We start from the raw sequence: 18918 nt of genomic DNA on the forward strand, positions 1-18918 counted from the left end.
CAATGAATCATTAGAATCAGTTAATTAAACCCCTGTCTGAGACAGTCACTGAAATGAAAGTCTATCTATCTAGTGTGTGAATACGACAAAAGACTGTATTTAAGAACTAAAGTTGCGTATGAGTACTTTACTTTTGAAATTACTTTTGATACTTACAGTCAGTACAGTAAATGTCATATACTTAAAGAGTTTTCTGCTCTAGTAATATTGTAAAAAGGTGACTTCGCCTTCTTACAAAGTTATTTTCCTAGTAAAATACTCATGTAACCCTTTTAGATACTTCAAACAACACAGCATTATCTCATATTCATTGAGATGCCAAACACAGAGGCAGAGTTGTCATTCACGTTTCCTACCGGGTGGGGGCAGTGCGGCGCCATGACGGTTTTAAATCAGCCAGGAAGCTGCGAAGAGGACAGAGAAGAAGCGGCATGGCGGAAACAGAGCAGCAGTCAGGTAAACGCAGCTACAGTTTATGCGTGTGTGTTGTGTTTATATGAATGTGCATGAATGTGCATGAATGTGTATGAATGTGTATGAATGTGTATGAATGTGTGTGTGTTCAGCTGCTACCATACACACAACATTTAACCAACAATTTTAGTGTTTGAGAGTTTAAAATGTCCGCTGTTCACAAGCAGAGCTCCAGTATCATTCATGCACATAAGAGAAACAGTGTGTTACACTCTCTCTGTTACAATAATTAACTGTCACTCGTTTGAAGACATTATGGCTTTGTGTGTAACTTTGTGTGTTAGCGTCACACACACGCACACACACACACACACACACACACACAGTGTTTGACAGGTTCAAGTGTTGCAGCCTGTTACTAGTCAGGCTTTACTGTATTTAAATCACGCGTGTTACAATCGGACTACTGTCCTCATTCTAAATCAAACATTCAGATTACGATAATTACACAAGTCGCCTAAAGAATACAGAGTTTAGTGCAGTGAAATAAACGGGACAGCCCTTTAATAGACCTGTTTACTCACTGTGTATATCCACGGCAATGTTTTTGATAATAACCGGGTTCAGACAACAAGCTGTGTAAAACACTGTCATCTAAATGGCGTGTTTTGATTACTTTAATCTGAATGCAGGTCATACTAGAAACCAATAATCTGTTGTCCGACCATATTCTGAATAAGACATTCAGATTTCAGTGTTTACTTGAGTCCCCAGATTCAATAATCTGTCATATTCCTGTTTGTAACACATTACATCTACTGCAGGTGTTCTAATCTGATTATACATGTCTGCGTAATGAGATTCCATCCTTTGTTTACATGTTAAACTACATTCAGATATTAACCAGATTACAACAATCTGATTTGGAATGTCACACAAAGAGTGTAATCAGATTAAGACATAAGGAGTGTTCTGATCTTTGTCTGATTATGTAGGCGTGGCTGTAATGGTTACATGAGTCTTAATCAGATTATAATTTGTAATAAACAAAACATTACGTCCACTACAGGTGTTATAATCTGATTATGCTTGTCTATATAAGGGGGCTAAGGTCAGAATGTTCCACATCTTATTTACTTTGTTCACATGTTAAACTACATTCTGATATTAACCAGATAGTAACCAGTCTGATTAGGAGTGCCATGCACTCCTCTGACTAAAGTCATAATCAGAGTAATCAGTAATCAGATTAAGACATGAGGAGTTTCCTGATGTTTGTCTGATTATGTAGACGTATAATGAGATTATATAGTGGATGTAACGTCAACATATGTCACAATCAGATTTTTAATATGCAAAACGGGAATACTATATTAGAATATTCTATTAGCAACTCATGGAGATGTCATAATCTGAATAATGTTATTTAGATTAAAGTCAGTGGTTGTTTTTTGGTTCCGGGTAAACAGATTATTGGTTATTCAGAGTATGACCTTATTAAGGTTAAGGTAAGTGGAACATGTGAATGTTGAATTTTCTTATTCCGACTACATAGTTTTAATCAGGTTAACATTACATTATTTCTGTCCATGTCAGCAATAAGTGCATTGTCACTATAGGGCTATTCCGTGTATTTCATTCCACCTCCGTTGCAGTCTTTGTTCTTCTCCTGTTAAAACAGTTTTACTTTCTGCAGACACTGACGTTTATGTCCAAATAAAAACTGAATTCATTTCAACGACTTCTTCACCTGAACAGTGTTTTGAATCCCTTTGTTAGGATCCACTCCTGAGGATGAAGCACCCGAATTCACCTACATGGTGCCAAAGAAAGAGATCAGCATGGTGCCTCACATGGGCAAGTGGAAAAAGTCTCAGGTGGGTCTCTGTCAAGGGTTTTCTGTGATTTGTTTTGTTTGGAATTAAAGTTATCGAAGAGATTCTTTTGAATTCTGATTAAACTGTTTTCTGCTCTTTTTGTTGATTTAAAATGTAATTTTTCCAGGCATATGCCGACTACATGGGCTTCATTCTGACACTGAATGAGAGCGTGAAAGGAAAGAAGCTCACATGTGATTATAAAGTGTCTGAGGTTTGTATTTTCTTCTCATCAGAGGCTTTATCTTTTCATGTTTTGGTCATTTTTACATTGAAAGGGTTTACATTTTGAGGGCTCGTTGTTGCTCTCTCTGCTGAGGCAACTGAAATACAGATTTTAGCTACTTAACAAAAGGTTTACCTGATAAACTCTACGTCACCTTTGGTCTGTGATGTCATTAGAATATGTTCACTGCTGTATCTCACTGTTCAACAGACTTGAAGTGTGTGTCACTCTTATTCTCCTGCACCAAAGTCCATAGAGAAAATCATCGATTTTTACATCACAGCTTAACGAGTTGTTGATGGACTTCACCGGTAAGTTAAAATGTATAATTTTGTGGCTTCAGTTTAAAATAAATAAAATCCTTTATTCTGGTTTACCTTAAGTGACACAAACTTACCAAAGGAGGCAGTAGGAGCTAAAAATCACTGATTTTCTCTATGGACTTTGGTGCAGGAGAGAGATGAGTTTGCAAAGTGAGACAAACTTCAGTTTGAAGTCAGAAATGGTCTGTAATGGTGGGGTAACAAGTGATAAACATAATCTAAGATATCAGACTAGACTCATTTCTGAGTTAAAGTGCTTCTTTTTCTTTTTCCTCTTTATTTCAATTAACTTATAAAACCTACTATTAATTGCTGATGTGAGTGCTGATGTGAGTGTTGCTACAGTCGCTTTTGTCTTGTTTTGTGCGACAGACGGCAGAGAAATTAGTGGATCTTTTGGCGACGCTGGACCGGTGGATAGACGAGACGCCGCCTGTTGATCAGCCGTCACGCTTCGGTAATAAGGCCTACAGGACCTGGTACGGCAAACTAGACCAGGTCAGTACATACACATGACTCTCTCTGATCTGATGTGACTGTATGCTGTTTATGTAGAACATGTTTATCATCATTATTATTATTATTATTCTTATTCTTATTGTTGTTTTGTGTGTTTGTGTGAGCAGGAAGCAGAGGCCTTGGTGTCCGCAGTGATTCCTGCAGACAAACACGCAGCAGCAGCAGAGATAGCCGTCTACCTGAAAGAGTCCGTGGGGAACTCCACCAGGATAGACTACGGAACAGGTGCTGCTGTGTGTCCACGTCGTCATCTCTGTCCACCACCATATAACCCAGCGGAGCCCAAACTCTGTCCCCTCACAAAGTGAAAATACTAAAACGTAACGTGGGCCAAAAGTAAACTTAGTCAAATATTTGTTGAGTGTTAACCGTTAAATATCAACTTTGCAATTTATGTTTCTGTCACAAAACATTATTTTTCATATTTTTTTTTGTTCCATAAATATCAGCTTTTAAAGCGTAGATACCTCGGTTTTAAACAAACATAACCTCAGACTTAAATGCTTATTCTCTGATTATGTCCACTAAATGACCAAACGTAACCTCAGTAGGATATTTTAATAACTGATTAATCTGTTGATTATTTTATCGATTAATCAATTAGTTGTTTGGTCCATGAAACGTCAGAAATTGCTGAAATAAATTGTCGATCAGTGTTTCCCATTATTATTAAATTATAATGATTTCTCTGTTCTATGGAGTAAATAATCCTGCAAATATTCACATTTAAGGAGCTGAAATTTTTTTTAAAATGAATCGTTGCAGCCCTCAAATGAGTAAAATGTTAAATAAGTTGTTTAAGATCCATTTTTAAAAACATGTTTCTGCATATTCTGCATTATTTTTTGTTTGTAAACTAAAGTTTGTGAACCACTCCATAGAGAAAATCTGTGTTTTTAGCTCAAGGCGACACAGTATCTACTGGTCTGCTGCTGCCTCGTTTGCTAAGTTTTTGTCACTCAGGTAAAACTGAATGAAGGATTTCAAACACTGAAGTCACAAAATAACATGTTTGAACTCACTGACGGAGGCAGCAGTGGATCAACAACACCTGCGTGCTGTGATGTTAAAATCGATGATTTTCTCTATGGAGTTTGGTGGGGAAGAGTGAGGTGTTTTCAAAGCAACACCAACTTCAGTTTCCAGTTGGAAAAGGCTGTGGAGCAAAGCAAATTAAAATCGGAAAAGGAAAAGCCTTCAGACTAACCTCATGTTGTAAAGGTGTGTTTTTAAAGATCTTCTGTTCGTGTGCGTTCTCAGGTCATGAAGCGGCGTTCGCTGCGTTCCTCTGCTGTCTCTGTAAGGTCGGCGCTCTCAAGGTTGAGGATCAGCTGGCGATAGTTTTTAAGGTGTTTGCCAGGTGAGCTGCTGCTGCTTGGCTCTTCTTCACAGTACAACACAGGGCTCTCATTGTATGTTAAATAATGTAAATCGCTTTGTCCAACACTTAATCGGTTTGATTTTCTTTTTTCACCCAGTTCAGTAGCAGGAAACTGAAGTTTTGTAAACCACTTACTCTCCCACACCAAATCCCATAGAGAAAACCATCGATTTTGACATCACAGCACACAGGAGTTGCTTGTCCACTGCTGCCTCCATCATTAAGTTCAAATGTGTCATTTTGTGACACAGAAGTCATAAAATAACACAGAAGTCAATGTTCAGCTTCAGCTCAGTGACACAAACCTGCCACATGAGGCAGCAGTAGACCAGCTGCTACTGTCTCCCTGGGAGCTAAAATCATTGCTTTTGTCAATAGACTCTGGTGTTGGGAAGACATAATCATCATGAGTCGGGACGCAACGTTACCTTCTGTCGTTTCCTTAAACAAGATACTGTTTCCTCACAGTCACAATCACAGGATGACGTGTCTCTGCCTCTGATGTGATCTGCTCTCACCTGTTTGTCGCAGGTATCTGTCCGTGATGAGGAAGCTGCAGAGAACCTACAGGATGGAGCCCGCCGGGAGCCAAGGTGTGTGGGGACTGGACGACTTCCAGTTCCTGCCCTTCATATGGGGAAGCTCCCAGTTAGTAGGTAAGAAGCAGGTCCACTTATGAACAGTAATAAATGGACGTTCAATCCAAAGACCGTAGTAAATAACTCACAGATGACAGAAACTTAAATGTCCAGTCCACTTTATTGCCCCTTTTGTGTGTGCTTTATTGTCCAAAAGCAAACACACCAACAAAAGGAACAAAGAAATTCCTGTCTGTCTGTCTGTCTCACTCACTCACTCACTCACTCACTCCGGTTAAATAAACAAAACGTACAACCACCCAGGTGCATTCTGGTCGCTCCCCAGTCATCTACATCAGTGTCTTTCATGATATCCACTCTATGCCCAAACCAAAACATCATAAATAACAGAAATTCTGATTTTCTTCATAAATGTATGAACTAAATTAAACAAAACCATTGCTAATATTAATAAATACAAATAATCAAATATGTAAAACAAAGATTTATAATTTACCGAAACAAATGGCTCCTACGTGTATTTTCAATCTGTTTAATTATGTATAAAATGGCAGAAGAATGGTCTTTAATTTTGTTATTCCCACAAAATTATCAATGTAGGTGATTATTTCACATCTGAATCTCCTGTTAATCAATGAATTTGGTCCATAATAATAAGGTTTTTCTGCTTTAATGTCGCAGAGGAACAAAGAAACTAAATCACAGACACTCGACCTGATTCATCCATTCATTTATTAATCTAGTAATCAATTACTAATCAATGAATTGTTGCAGCCCCATTGTTAATCTGACAGATTGTTGTCACTGCATCATAATACATCATGACTGATGTGAGACTCATCCTGTGCGTCATGGTTACGGCTTCACATCTGTGACACACACTCACATACACACTCTTCAGTGTCTCCACACAGCCTGAGCTCATTTCATGAGGAGGTGAATGGTGACACCTAGTGGTGAACACATGCACTTGCATCTCCATCTTCTCTCCAGATCACCCGACTATGGAGCCGCGGCACTTCCTGGACGAGAAGGTGGTGAACGAGCATCACTCGGACTACATGTTTCTGGACTGCATCAAGTTCATCAATGAGGTGGGGACCAGTTTCCATGGCAACCAGTTTTCTGACAACTGACTCGATAGTGTAAACAACAACAACATTCAGATTATGATGCTTGGATGGCAGGGTTTTCAGTCGTATTCCCATTCACTTCTGACTCACGTCTACTAAAGGATGGTATAATCTGATTATACACGTCAGCATAATGAGATCAGATTACTTCACATGTCCTAGTAGTGACCATCGGTGGTTACATGGTCAGCAGTGTTACGATTATAAAGCGATAGTAAAAAATGAGACACGGAAGTGATAACATTGCTGACAGCGGGGGGGGAATTAAATGTAGCCACTTAATAGGAAGCTGACTCAACAAAAAAATACACTATCTTAAGTCTATGGTCTCTGTTTGATACATTATGTCACTGTTAGACAACCTTTTTTTAACAGGAAATTTGTGTCTGTGTCACTCTGTAAACCACTTACTCACCCACACCAAAGTCCATTGAAAAAATCAGCGTTTTTTTCGTCACTGAGGTCAATTTTTCAAGTATTTCAAACACAGAAAGTCACAGATTATCACGTGTGAGTTCACCCGTGGAGGCAGCGGCGGGTCAACAACTCCCGTGGCGCTGTGACGTAAAATCGCTGATTTTCTCTGTGGACTTTGGTGTGGCGTGAGCGTGGGGTTTCTTGAGTGACACAAATTTCGGTTTCCTGTTTTAGCATCCGTGGGGGCTGTATATGAAGTCAGAGTGTTCCTACTTCATACAGTCATACACAGTGATAAATCATAGGGAAATGCTGTGAAATCAGGCTTTTCCTGTTGTTTCACCTGAAGTTTTTTTACCTTCATTTGTCTTGTCCGGCCGGCGTGAGTACATGTGTGCGTTTGTGCATGCACAGTATACATGTTAGATATTTCTGAGTGGTGGAGCGTGAGCTCGGCGTCACCGCTGAACGTGGTTCCGCTCAGGAAAAGGAAGACGGAGGGGAAAAGGTAAACGGATTCTGCCGGAGCAGGAACCCTCTGCTTTTGTATTTTGGTTTTGGAGGAAATCGAGGGGAGGGAAGTCGGGGAGGGCGTTGGTGGAGCAGCTACATCCTTTTCCTCCTTCCCTCTTAGACACGCCACCTCCTCCTCCTCCTGTTTGACCTCTCTCTCCTCCTCTCATTGATGGAGGGATGCTGCTGCTGCTGCTGTTTTCATGAAGGTTGTCCCTGCGCCTCCTCCTCCTCACTCCTCCTGGGTTTTATTTTTAACATTTAGTCACTTTACGCAACATTTTTTTTTCCCCCTTCTTACATTGTTGACTTTGATGTGTTTTATTGCTGAAGTGAGGGAAAATTAATTTTCCAGCTAAATGTCCTGCGGTTGTAGCGTCTCTCCGTGTGTGAGGACTGTGACGTGGGATTACATCATCTCAATCTTGGGAAGCCATATTTCATGATTTTGTTTACTTTTTATAATCTAAAGGTTTTATGGAGAGATGTAGTAATCTTATTTTAGTAATCTAAATAGTGTAAGTGTTGTAGGCGTGAACACATACACAGTAGGCGTACAAAATCAACTCGACTCTTGAATGCTTCGTGATTTCCTCTTGGACAATTGTGAATTGATGCAGTATTTGCCCCATGCTTGCTTGCCCTAATGCCATGGAATAGTCTAAGAGTTGAGGCGATAGTGCCCCCTACATTCAGAACCAATCTGAGGATGACTACCAGTAAGGTACTTCATTAAGGAAATACTTAACAACAAAAGGCTAACGTATTAAACTCTACGGCATTGTGAAAGTCCAGTGGGTGAAAATTGGTGACATCTAGTGGTGAAAAAGCAGATTTTAAGAAACAAAGGGACTCCCTGCAAACCACTCTCTGTGTGTTGGGGAAATACGGTGGCCTTCACAGACCAGAAAAGATGTTTTTTGTTTGCTGTCAGATTCTCTAGTGTCTGGTTTGTCCGTTTGTCGTCTGCTGGTGGCACAAGATCTCGGGTTAGCCATTGTTCACAGTATCAGTCGATAACAATGCTCCACGTCATATTTTGAGCACACAAACAGTGTCTATGTGTACAAAATACACAGTACTGTGTGTATGACTGATTTACTGTGAAACAAATACGACAGATGTGCTGTTAGCGGTTAAAGGTAGCGGCGTCTGTGTGGTGGCGGCCATCCTGGAAGCCCACGTCATGGCTGGTGAGGTCGCTCCAAGTTACAGAGTTTGAAATCTGAGTTCAGGTGACGTTTGTGATGAAGTTATGACAACAAATGGAACACTGTGGGCCAAAGTCACTCATCCACACCAAAGCCCATTGAGAAAATCACACAGCACACAGGAGTCGTTGATCCACTGTTGCCTCTGTAACTGTGTTAAAATGTCTTGTTTTAAGGCAGCAGTTGAACATCAGCTCATATTTTCCTGTGAGCTAAAATCATTGCTTTTCTTTATGGACTTTAGTGTGGGAGCGTTAGCGGTTTTCAAAGTGACACAAAATCCTTTGAACGCGTTGTAAAATGCCAATATGAAAATGAGATTTTTGGGGTCAAACCCACTCTTCTATGAACACGACACCTGAGGAACACCGGGCAGGAATATCTTCAAATTGGGTGCAGATGTTCACTTGGACTCAGATTAGATTTGAATGGTCAAAGGTGACGGTGACCTCCTTGTGAATAGGAACATGTGAAAGGAACCCTTTCAGATGCGGTACAAACATTCACCCGGACACGTGGATTACGTGTTTATATGTGAAGGGGGGGGCAAAGGTCACCGACATGGTGGCCCCTCATAGCATATTTTTTAACATTAAAATCACAGAAATTCAAATTTTTTGAGCAGATGAGTCTGAAAGTGTGCAGAGGAAACGACCTCTAGTTTATTAAAATAAACATTTATTATTTTTATTATCAGGTCCAAACCCGGCAGCCTGTTTTTCACCTGATTGTCTACTCTTGTTTGGTCTCTTGTTGACTGTTGCTCAGACGGGCCTGAAAGTATTTTCCTGTGATTCTCTCTCTCACACACACACACACACACACACACACACACACACACACACACACACACACACGCACACACACACACACACGCACACACATGCACACAAGCCCAAGGATACTTAAACTCCTGTTCTTTTTTTAATTCACACACAAGGCTGTAGTGTGCGTGCTTGCGTGTGTGCGTCGTCCCGAACATGAGTCACTTCCTTCACCACATGCTGCTGTGAATCACTCCTTCCTCCAGGGAGTACGGTCTGTCTCCTCCCCCCTTTCCTCCCTCCCGTCATGCCCTTCCCCCCATGTGTTCTCATGTGAGGCCCTGGAAAGTGTCTCGAGCTCTGTGTGAGTGTGTGTGTGTGTGTGGGAGGGTGGGGGTTTGAGGGGATGAGAGGGAGGCAGAGGGAGAGGGGGGAGGCTGCGGGGGAGGCTGGTGTATGGGGGGATGGAAAAAGGAGAGGGTTGTTAGATTGATGCCCCGGGCTCTGGGTTTGGGTTCGACTGCCTCTTGGGAGAAAACGGTGGGAAAACGGTCTGACGTCCTGCCTTCATTCATTCACTCATTCATTCATTCATTCATTCATTCGTGTATGAACTCATACATGTGTCACTTACAGTGTTTATCCATCAGTCTGGGCATGAATACGCTCACTGCTGATTCCAGCCTTTTGTTATGGGTGGTGTCGATTGTTGCAGGAAGAAGAGTCGACCGTGTAAACGTCACAAAGCTAAGACTTTATCCCCACGGCAACAGAATATATGTATATAATGTGTTTATATATGTATATATGTGTGTGTGTGTATATATATATATATACACATATATATATATATATATATATATATATATATATATATATATATATGTGTGTATATATATGTATATATAGCAGATACAGCAGATGTAGAAGTAGTTGTAGAGGACACCAGCATAAAAGTCAAAGAGTTAGCAGCTTATTCAGACTGCTTTTTTATCATCAACATTCTCCCAAAGCTGTGTATTGGTTGTGTATATTTTCCAAATATAGCGATTTTGTTTTTGTTCAGCGTGGATTCTCCTGTGAGTGGAAACATGCAGATTTTTGGGTTTTGTCTGATTGAGTGACAACTTTCTCCGCTGAATTTACACAGTGGGTCCTGATATGTTGTCCGTACCTGATTTTTGCTTATGTCGTCTTTCAAAAGTGACTCCTATCTGAGATCTGCATTTACACTGGTGAACACAAACCAGTGTGGGCGTGGCAACAGAAGTGAAGTGAAAGTGATGGTTCTGTGAGAAATATAGAAATCCATTGCTGGAAAAGGCTTTAAAGACATGAAACCTCAGCATGAATCCTCTGGATTAACATCTTGTCCTCCGTTGCACTGGTTAAAAAGACAGTCATGTGATTTATAGATAGTGTCACTGTCCTGTTTTTAAGGAAGCAAGATGTCTGATCTGTCCGCTTTTACATTGTAGACGCAAATGAATCAATATCTGATTTGTATCGGATTTATTTCCACATAAGAACGAGGCCTAAAACTGAATCCATGTGCTTTCTTTTTTCTCCCCCCTGCTCACACTGTCGTGAGTCATATCTGATTTGTGCCACATGGGAGGAACAGATCAGAAGTGGGTCACTTGCACCATGCGGTGTAAATACAGGCCTATAGTCACATGACTAAACATTGGTTATAGTAATAATAATAAGAAAAGCGTTGGTAGTTGCTGCTTCAAAGGGATAGGTCAGGATTTTTAAGTGTGATTATGTGAGGTACTGACACACACTCACAGCTCACACAAGTGAAAACAAGTCTAAGATTGTGTTTCATTCTTTATTTTTTGCCATTTTGACAACAAGCAACTGAAGTTTGTCAGCCGCTCACTCTCCCACACCAAACCCACAGAGAAAATCAGTGATTTTGACACCACAGCACACAGGAGTTGACAATCCACTGCTGCCTCATAGAAAGACACTCAAATGTGTTATTTCAGTGTTTGAAAATGTTCCTTCACAGTTATCTCAGTGACTCAAACTTACCAGAGCAGGCAGCCGTAGACCGGCAGCTCCGGTTTCCTTGGGAGCTAAAATTGCTGTTTTTCTCTATGGGATTTGGTGCAGTTCACGATCTTGAGTTTGTGGACATAAAAGGCTGCTGAACACAGAGAGAGAGAGAGTGAGAAAGTCAAGCTGGTGTAGATTTGACTTAAGCTTCTGTTGTGGCGAAAACGGTTAAAATCTGTTCTCCTTCTGTCCCTCCCGGAAGCCGTGTTTTCACCGAGACCAAGCCTCCGTGTCTGGGTCCGGGTCCTCGGTGCTGCCTCTGCTGTAGAAGCAGTAGCAGCCACAGATTCATATTTCACCTTTTTAATGCATGCATTATCTCATGATGTCACGTCACTCCACTCACTGTCCCTGTTTCACCTCTGCAGATGAAGACGGGTCCGTTTGCCGAACACTCCAACCAGCTGTGGAACATCAGCGCCGTTCCGTTGTGGTCCAAAGTGAACCAGGGCCTGATCCGCATGTACAAAGCTGAGGTACAACCTTCATTATGTCCACCTGTAGCCAGAGATGTTGGTATTTGGCTTTACGACAGAATTAGTGTTATTATGTGACAGTTTTAATGTTTAAATGTGCTTTATATTACATTTATTCTTATGTTTTTAACTGTGTTTAACTGAGCGCTCTTTCATGGAGTGCAGTCATTGTTGTGACACCAGCTGCTTCTCTGTAGTAGGACAGGACCAAATGGATTTCTCTCTCTCTCTCTCTCTCTCTCTCTCCTCTCTCCCTCTCTCCCTGTGTGTCTCACTGTGTGTGTGTGTGTCTCTGTCTTTCTCTCTCTCTCTCTCCCTGTGTGTCTCTCTCTGTGTATGTGTGTGTGTGTCTCTGTCTCTCTCTCTCTGTGTCTCTGTCTTTCTCTCTCTCTCTCTCTCTCTCTCTCTCTCCCTCTCTCCCCCCCTCCCTCCCCTCCTGATTCTGTAAGCAGGAACTCTGACTTGGAGCGGCAGTGTTCCGTTTCATTTTATTCACACAAAAAAAGAAGGTCAGAACTTTCCAGATTCCGAGTCGCCTGGAACACGAGCATCAACCATACAACCACACGGAGCTCTTAAAATGGCCGCCCGCTCCAGTTTTGTTTAACTTATAAATCACAACGATTGTTGTATTTTTATGTTTCTGAATTGAAACCGTAACTATGTTTTATTTTAAGTCTTCAATAAGAAAATATACAGTACATACAGTATATATATTTAAAAACACATAAACTATAGGAAACTCTTTTGCCGCCGCCGTCTCTGACTTTAACGTTAATTATTGCAAAACTGCTTCACTTGTTTACGTTGACATTTAAGAAATTGGGTTAGTGCTGAACGCCAGCTGTGACAAACAGCCAAACGCCCGTGTGGACTGGGAGCGAGGCAGGAAAGGGTTAAGCTAGAAAAGAGAGAATGGAATTGTGTGTGTGTGTGAGGTGGTTAGGGGGGTGGGGTTACAGGAGGGAGGGAGGGGGGTGGGGGGGGGGATGTCTAAGCTCGTTCTTTCCCCGCCTGCATGCCCACATCCTGTGTTTTCCAGAGCAGCCTGTGAGTCTTCCCAAAGAGCTGAGGGGCCAAGCTGTCTGCCTGCCCCCCCCATCCCTCCCTCCCTCCCTCTCTCTCTCCCTCCCTTTGCTGTTCCCTACATTAAATCCTCCCTCCCTCTCCCTCTCTCCCTCTCTCTGTGTCCCGACCTTCCTCTCAGCCTGGAGCAACCATCAGCAGACTCGCATTCCTCTCTCCCTTTTCCTGGCCCCACTCAGGGGTTTGAGGCACCGAGCGAGAGCGAAGCGCCTTCCGTCCGTCCATTCGCTGGCTTTCTGTCCGTCTCAGAGCAGACGATAGTTGTGAGCGTCTGAGAGGACAAAAAAAAAAACCCAGTCGGTGGACGGCTTTGACGGTTTATTCCGTCCCACGTTTCGTCCGTACTTGGCAATAAACACCAGGCCGCCTTAAATAACCTTAATGTAGATTAAAAACAAAAACTTTCCGCATAAAAACTCCGACTGAAAGTCTTTTGTTTGTTTTAGCTGCGAAAAAAGGAAGAAAAAAAGAGTGTACTTGCACAGACATGAAACTGAATTCATCACAGTGTCTGTTTTCACTCGCGTCAAAGACAAAGGAGCGAGTGACTCTGCAACAGGAACACTTTTATTACTTTACTCACTAATTCAAGTTAAGATTTCCATCGCAGTCGGTGCAGAATCTAAGACTACCCGTGTGTGTGTGTTTTTAAGACATTGAAAACAGTAAAAGCTGGAGTATAAATTATTGATCAATAATTCCACAGTGACCTTTTCATCATAATGTGAATCAAGTGATTTCTTTTCTCCTCCTCCTCTTCTTCTAGACTCTATTTCCAGCCTTGTGGAAATCTGGCCCCCATGATAGGGGACTGACCGACTGACTGATCACATGTCCGTTCTGACTCTTCAAAAGTTGATTTACCCTGTGATGAAAGGTTATTATGGAACAACTGATCAATAATGACAAAAAAAGTCCCGCCTACTTGAACAAATATAGTTTTCCGTCTCTGAGCTCTCTCTTCTCTGACTCTGGGCCCAAACACCAGTGAGCTCCCAGTGAGGATGTAAATCTAAACCAGGCCACACATACAGTATATATACACTTAAATCTTTATATATAAAAAGAAAAAAAGAAGCTAAACCCCTTCTTCAAACAGCTGCACGCTGTTAACATGAATCAAACTGTGTGTTTGTTGGACTATTTTCAGCGGAGGGATTAATCCACATTTGGTTCTCTGTTTCGCTCGGAGACGAAAAGACGGAAAGTCTGTGAAACGTAAAGAAGAAGAAGAAGAAGGAACATCTATGCTAAAATGTTTTCGTTTTAATACTCGACACTGTGTTTACGTCCACACTGAGGCTTCTGAAAATGTTAGTTTTAGGCCGTATCCACACTAAAACGTATTATTATTTGTTCTTTAAAGGGGACATATTATGCAAAATCAACTTTTTAACCATTTCAATACTGATATTTGGGACTCTGGAGGCCCTACCAGTCGCCAAAGTGTAGAAAAAGAACACTCAGTCATGTTTTCGTGGTCCCCCTTAGTGTAAGTATAGGCGATAAAACACTCGATGTTGAATTCCCTTTGCTTATGACGTCAGCATGCGCATTTCACCGCAAATGTTACCGCCCCACCAGTAAGTTTACCTCGAGAGCTCCACCTTAGCTCCACCTTGTCCCTGCGAGAGTGCAGGCGAGGGAGGAAGAGCGGTATTATGTCAACGCGGAGGGACAAGTGTGCTGTTGGTGGCTGCACAGTGGAACACAGTGTTTTACAGAGGATTTTATATATGAAGCTAATGTGCCGGATAAAGTCAGCAATCGTGTGTTCGTGTGTTCGCACCACTTCAGGCCTGTACGCGGCGCTGCTACAGAAATACACCGGAACAGTTTTGGAGAAGAAGACGTTGAGCATGTGTGCTATGAGCAAAGCTTATGAACAAGACAGCGACAACAACGATGAAGATAAGTGACGGTGAAGGCCATGAAAACATAAATAAGATGAGTCCTTTATTAGTCCCACAGTGGGGAATATCTACATTGTCACAGCAGCAAAGATAGTAAAGTAAAAAAATAATAAACATGCCTTTCCACATAATGTGAAAGTTACAGCATAGAAAGATATTAACAATAGTACTACGATAAAACCGAATATACGTGTGCGTTATAGACAGAAAATGCTAATGGCAGAGCGTTAATGATCCCAAAACAGTTTGCGTGTGAATAAAACATAGATAAGATTACGATTTCATGTGGACGGTACGTTTGTCAGAAGCCTTATAATCTTTCATCGTCTTCACTACTTCACGACCTTGACTCCTTCCTCATGTTCTCTGCCTCTGCTTTAAATTAAAATGTGAAAAGAATTATGAAAACACACACACACACAATTGACTCTATTCAGGAATATTGATCAGTCTAATCAGATCACTTTTCTGATTTGACCATTGATGGAAAGAAGCATGTTTTCCTCTGTGTGATCTAATCGATGACTCTGCCGTGTCTCACACTCACAGAACAGTCCAGACTTCACTGCCTCTGTTCCACCAGCACAGTATCCCCAACCCCCAACCCCCACCTCAGACCCCAGACACCCTCACACACCCTCACACACCCTCACACACCCTCACACCCCTGAGTCCTTTCTGGACTCAAACGTGGACGTTTTTAAACACGTGGTGGAAAGAGTTCACGACAACGCTCCCCACAAGGTCAATGTCAATGTTCTTTTTAACATAATTTTTGATTTGTTATCTGAAAATGAAGCATTGATTTTTCAAATACGTCAACATTTAATACAACATAACTTTTTTTTCTTACGTAACTGAACTCAGGAGAGTTCGTACGATTTCTCCAAGAAGCTGTTCGGTCCACAGTAGGTCAGTGTGAACTCCTCAAAGACGCGATCTGAGAGGCTTAACGACATGTAGCTAACGAGTAGTAGACTCTGATCTGAGTTACTCATGAGCGTCTGCAACAACTGCAGCCAATCAGAGACGAGGACAGGCTTACATGTTGCTTTAATGCCTGATTCCTGTGGCTAAAGGTGGTGACGGAAAGTTAGCAGAGCAGTTTCTGTCTTGGCCGACTTTGCAGGAACAGTTGTTCTTTGGTAGTTTGGCTGCAGTTGAAGACGTTTCACCCTCTCATCCAAGAATCTTCTTCACTTCTAACCAAAGGCGTTCCGTCCACACACACAGAGCTGAAACGGTATTTTTTGAAAGCGCCGGCCTCCGTGTTTCCGTGTAGACAGAGAACACGCTACGATGACGTCACATTCCCAGCTCTCTCTCTTACGCTGTCGTTCACCATCTTGTGTTTGGAGATGGTTCGACAGTGTTATCAACTACTGTCAATGAAAAAGTAACCAAAGTCAGTTTGAAAACACGCTACATGTCACTAGAACACGTCCTGTCTTTCACACATGGGGGTGAAAAAAGTGGTGAATCGTAAAATCAAGAGAGGAGAAAACCAAACCTTTTTAATCTCGTTTTCAGTTCGTTCTTGTCTTAATGGTGCATTTCTTTCTTTTGAAGTATTTAGGTTTATGACAGAAAGTCGGTAAATTGGTCGCAAGTAAACAGACATTATTTCCCATCCTTTCCCCCGAGTCGTCTCGGTGGGTTTCCTTTTGAAAATGGCAAAGAAAAAGATGGTTTCCGTCTGGACGTGGCCTTAACCTCTGAGGCTGATAGCAATCTAGAGAGTCGTTAAATTGAACTATGCAGATCGTTCACCCCTCCCAGTTTTCAGGTCGTTGGTTTCACCTGAGGTGTAAGCTCAGGTGTGAACTGGTCGTTAGGGGCTCACCGGAGAGGCGGAGTCTGCTGCTGGATGCAATCTGGAAAACTGTCTGGACCCAATTCACGTTCATGTGTGGAAAGCGCTTTAGCGATGCCAACTTCCTGTGTTTTCAGACTGAACTCTGTCTTTTCTGTCCCCAGTGTTTGGAGAAGTTCCCCGTCATCCAGCACTTTAAATTCGGCAGCCTGTTGTCCATCGAGCCGGTGAAACCATGACTCTCGCAGAAGGGGGGAATCTACGCTCACAACGACGGGGACATGCCAGACTCCGGCAGTCGGTCGGGAAAAAAACCCGCCAACGTTTCCCATTTCTCCGGTATCCTCACGAGCAAACACGACAGCAGCAACAGTCCAACACATGTAGTCCTCTTTGCTCATTGATGCTTAAAGCTTTGACTTCACCTCAAGAGTTTGGATCCTCGTCAGGACTCGGTTCTTTCACAGTCACGTGAAGAATCTTTAAAAACTCCTTATTTGCTCCATAGTTTATGATCCAGTTTTCCTTTCACAGGCCAAATAAATGCAATCAGCGGCAGATATTCCTGCATTTAAACTTCACACTTCACTTAAATCATGATTGAAACTGAAATTCGTACTTGAATAAAAATGTATTTGTGCTCTGCGCGTTTCCACACACACACAGTAAAATCCCTTTTCATTTTTTAACCAAAAAAACAAATGTTATGTTATTATATTGACCTACCAAACCTAAGTTAATAAATGTCTTTTTCTTTTATTTTGTGTTTCGTTTCTCAGTTTCCTTGTTGCGATCATGTGAAGATTTCCCAGTGTGGGGCCGTCGTCGGTGGTTTCTGTGTCAGTACTTTGAACCAAAACCACCTTAGAGTCCGTCTGAGCCTGAGAGAATAGAGCTTAGCGACCAACGTCACAGCGCAGAGCAAACCGGGATACCCGGAAATCCAGTTTAAATCCAGTTAAACACATTATACTATTATTGTTGTGATTAATTCAATTTGATGCGATGTTGAAGAGTAAACTTAAAGAACATGGAATTAACCGTGAGAATTTCCAGCGTTACATGACGCCTGACCTCAGCTCACTTTCCCCAAAACAGTTAGTATAAGCAAAAGTGTTCTCTGACTGTCTCGCAGGTGTTTGTAGCCTTTATTGTTGGATTTATGGCCATTGACAAAAGTTATCCACTACCAGTTAAACCACTACTAGTGCCATGAACACACACACACACACACACACACACATTGTGAGTTATCATTAGCACTTTTGTGTATGAGAAAATGTCAGATTTACGATTAACGAAAACTTTCATTCTTCTTAATTGACTCTAACCATGTTAACGTTTGGAAAGGAATGTAAATAATAAACAGAAACACTACTAACACTAAGTTTCTACTTATTCTTATACTTTTTCTTTAACATACTCTTTGATCGCACTTTTGTTCGCACCAAACTCGGTGTTCACGTCAGGACCTGTGAACATTGTGATCTGGTTGAGTTTTAGAGAGATGTGAGGAATTATAATAATTTTTAAAAACGAAATGTGAAAACACGTTTTCACATTTCGTGTTCCCACTAGCCACACAACAGGCTCCGCCCTCACCTTCCTTTCATCTGTATGAGGGTTACCACGGCAACCATGGCAGAAGCCAAAAGTATGTTTTTATTCTTTTTCATCCATTTGCACCAATCGGTCCACGATGTTCAGAGTCCGGTATAAATTTGCTTTATTCTGAGATGACAAATTATTGTGCGTTTCTTTCTCTAGCTCCAAAACTCGACGTGCAGTTTTTTTAACTTTATTTCTTCTCGTTATACAGCAATTTATCGAATGTCCACACTATATTTTCAATAAAGCAATAAAGAAAACACGGTTTTACTCTGTTTTACTAAAAGAAATTGAGATTAGCATTAGCATTTGACGTGTCAGGATCCAAATCTGAATCTGAACTTTGTATTTTTGTGCGTTTGCTCTGGTCTAGATGCACGTCGTTGTTGTTTTTTAGTCTGAGAACACTGCCTCATGCTGTATCTGCTTCCTCACATGGACACCACTTCACTGCAGACTTCATGTTTTATTTGCTGTGACCTGCACGTGAACCAGCACTGAGGCAGAGTGAGGACTCTCTGATAACAGTTGAATCTTTCATGAGTCACAAAACATCACTCTCATCTTTACTTGTGCTTGTG

At 41.6% G+C, this 18918-nt stretch overlaps 1 protein-coding gene across 1 annotated transcript; it reads left to right on the forward strand.

The window, feature by feature from the left end:
• The first annotated feature begins 385 nt into the window (after nt 1-385).
• ptpa (protein phosphatase 2 phosphatase activator) lies at nt 386-17385 on the forward strand. The gene is made up of 10 exons (XM_044012728.1): nt 386-456; nt 2194-2291; nt 2419-2505; nt 3213-3338; nt 3467-3584; nt 4620-4719; nt 5272-5396; nt 6333-6433; nt 11810-11917; nt 16894-17385. The coding sequence occupies exons 1-10, from the start codon at nt 432-434 to the stop codon at nt 16966-16968; spliced, it is 963 nt and encodes a 320-aa protein (XP_043868663.1). The 5' UTR covers nt 386-431; the 3' UTR covers nt 16969-17385.
• The last annotated feature ends 1533 nt before the right edge of the window (nt 17386-18918 follow it).

This window comes from Solea senegalensis, linkage group LG21, assembly GCF_019176455.1.
Source record: "Solea senegalensis isolate Sse05_10M linkage group LG21, IFAPA_SoseM_1, whole genome shotgun sequence".
Classification (NCBI taxonomy): domain Eukaryota; kingdom Metazoa; phylum Chordata; class Actinopteri; order Pleuronectiformes; family Soleidae; genus Solea; species Solea senegalensis.

What these genes read in the sequence shown, in the direction of transcription:
- ptpa (XM_044012728.1), top strand. Translation starts at nt 432, where the DNA reads ATGGCGGAAACAGAGCAGCAGTCAG. An exon ending in CAGGATAGACTACGGAACAG is followed by an intron (nt 3,585 to 4,619) that starts GTGCTGCTGTGT and finishes GTGCGTTCTCAG; the next exon opens with GTCATGAAGCGGCGTTCGCT. An exon ending in GGGAAGCTCCCAGTTAGTAG is followed by an intron (nt 5,397 to 6,332) that starts GTAAGAAGCAGG and finishes TCTTCTCTCCAG; the next exon opens with ATCACCCGACTATGGAGCCG.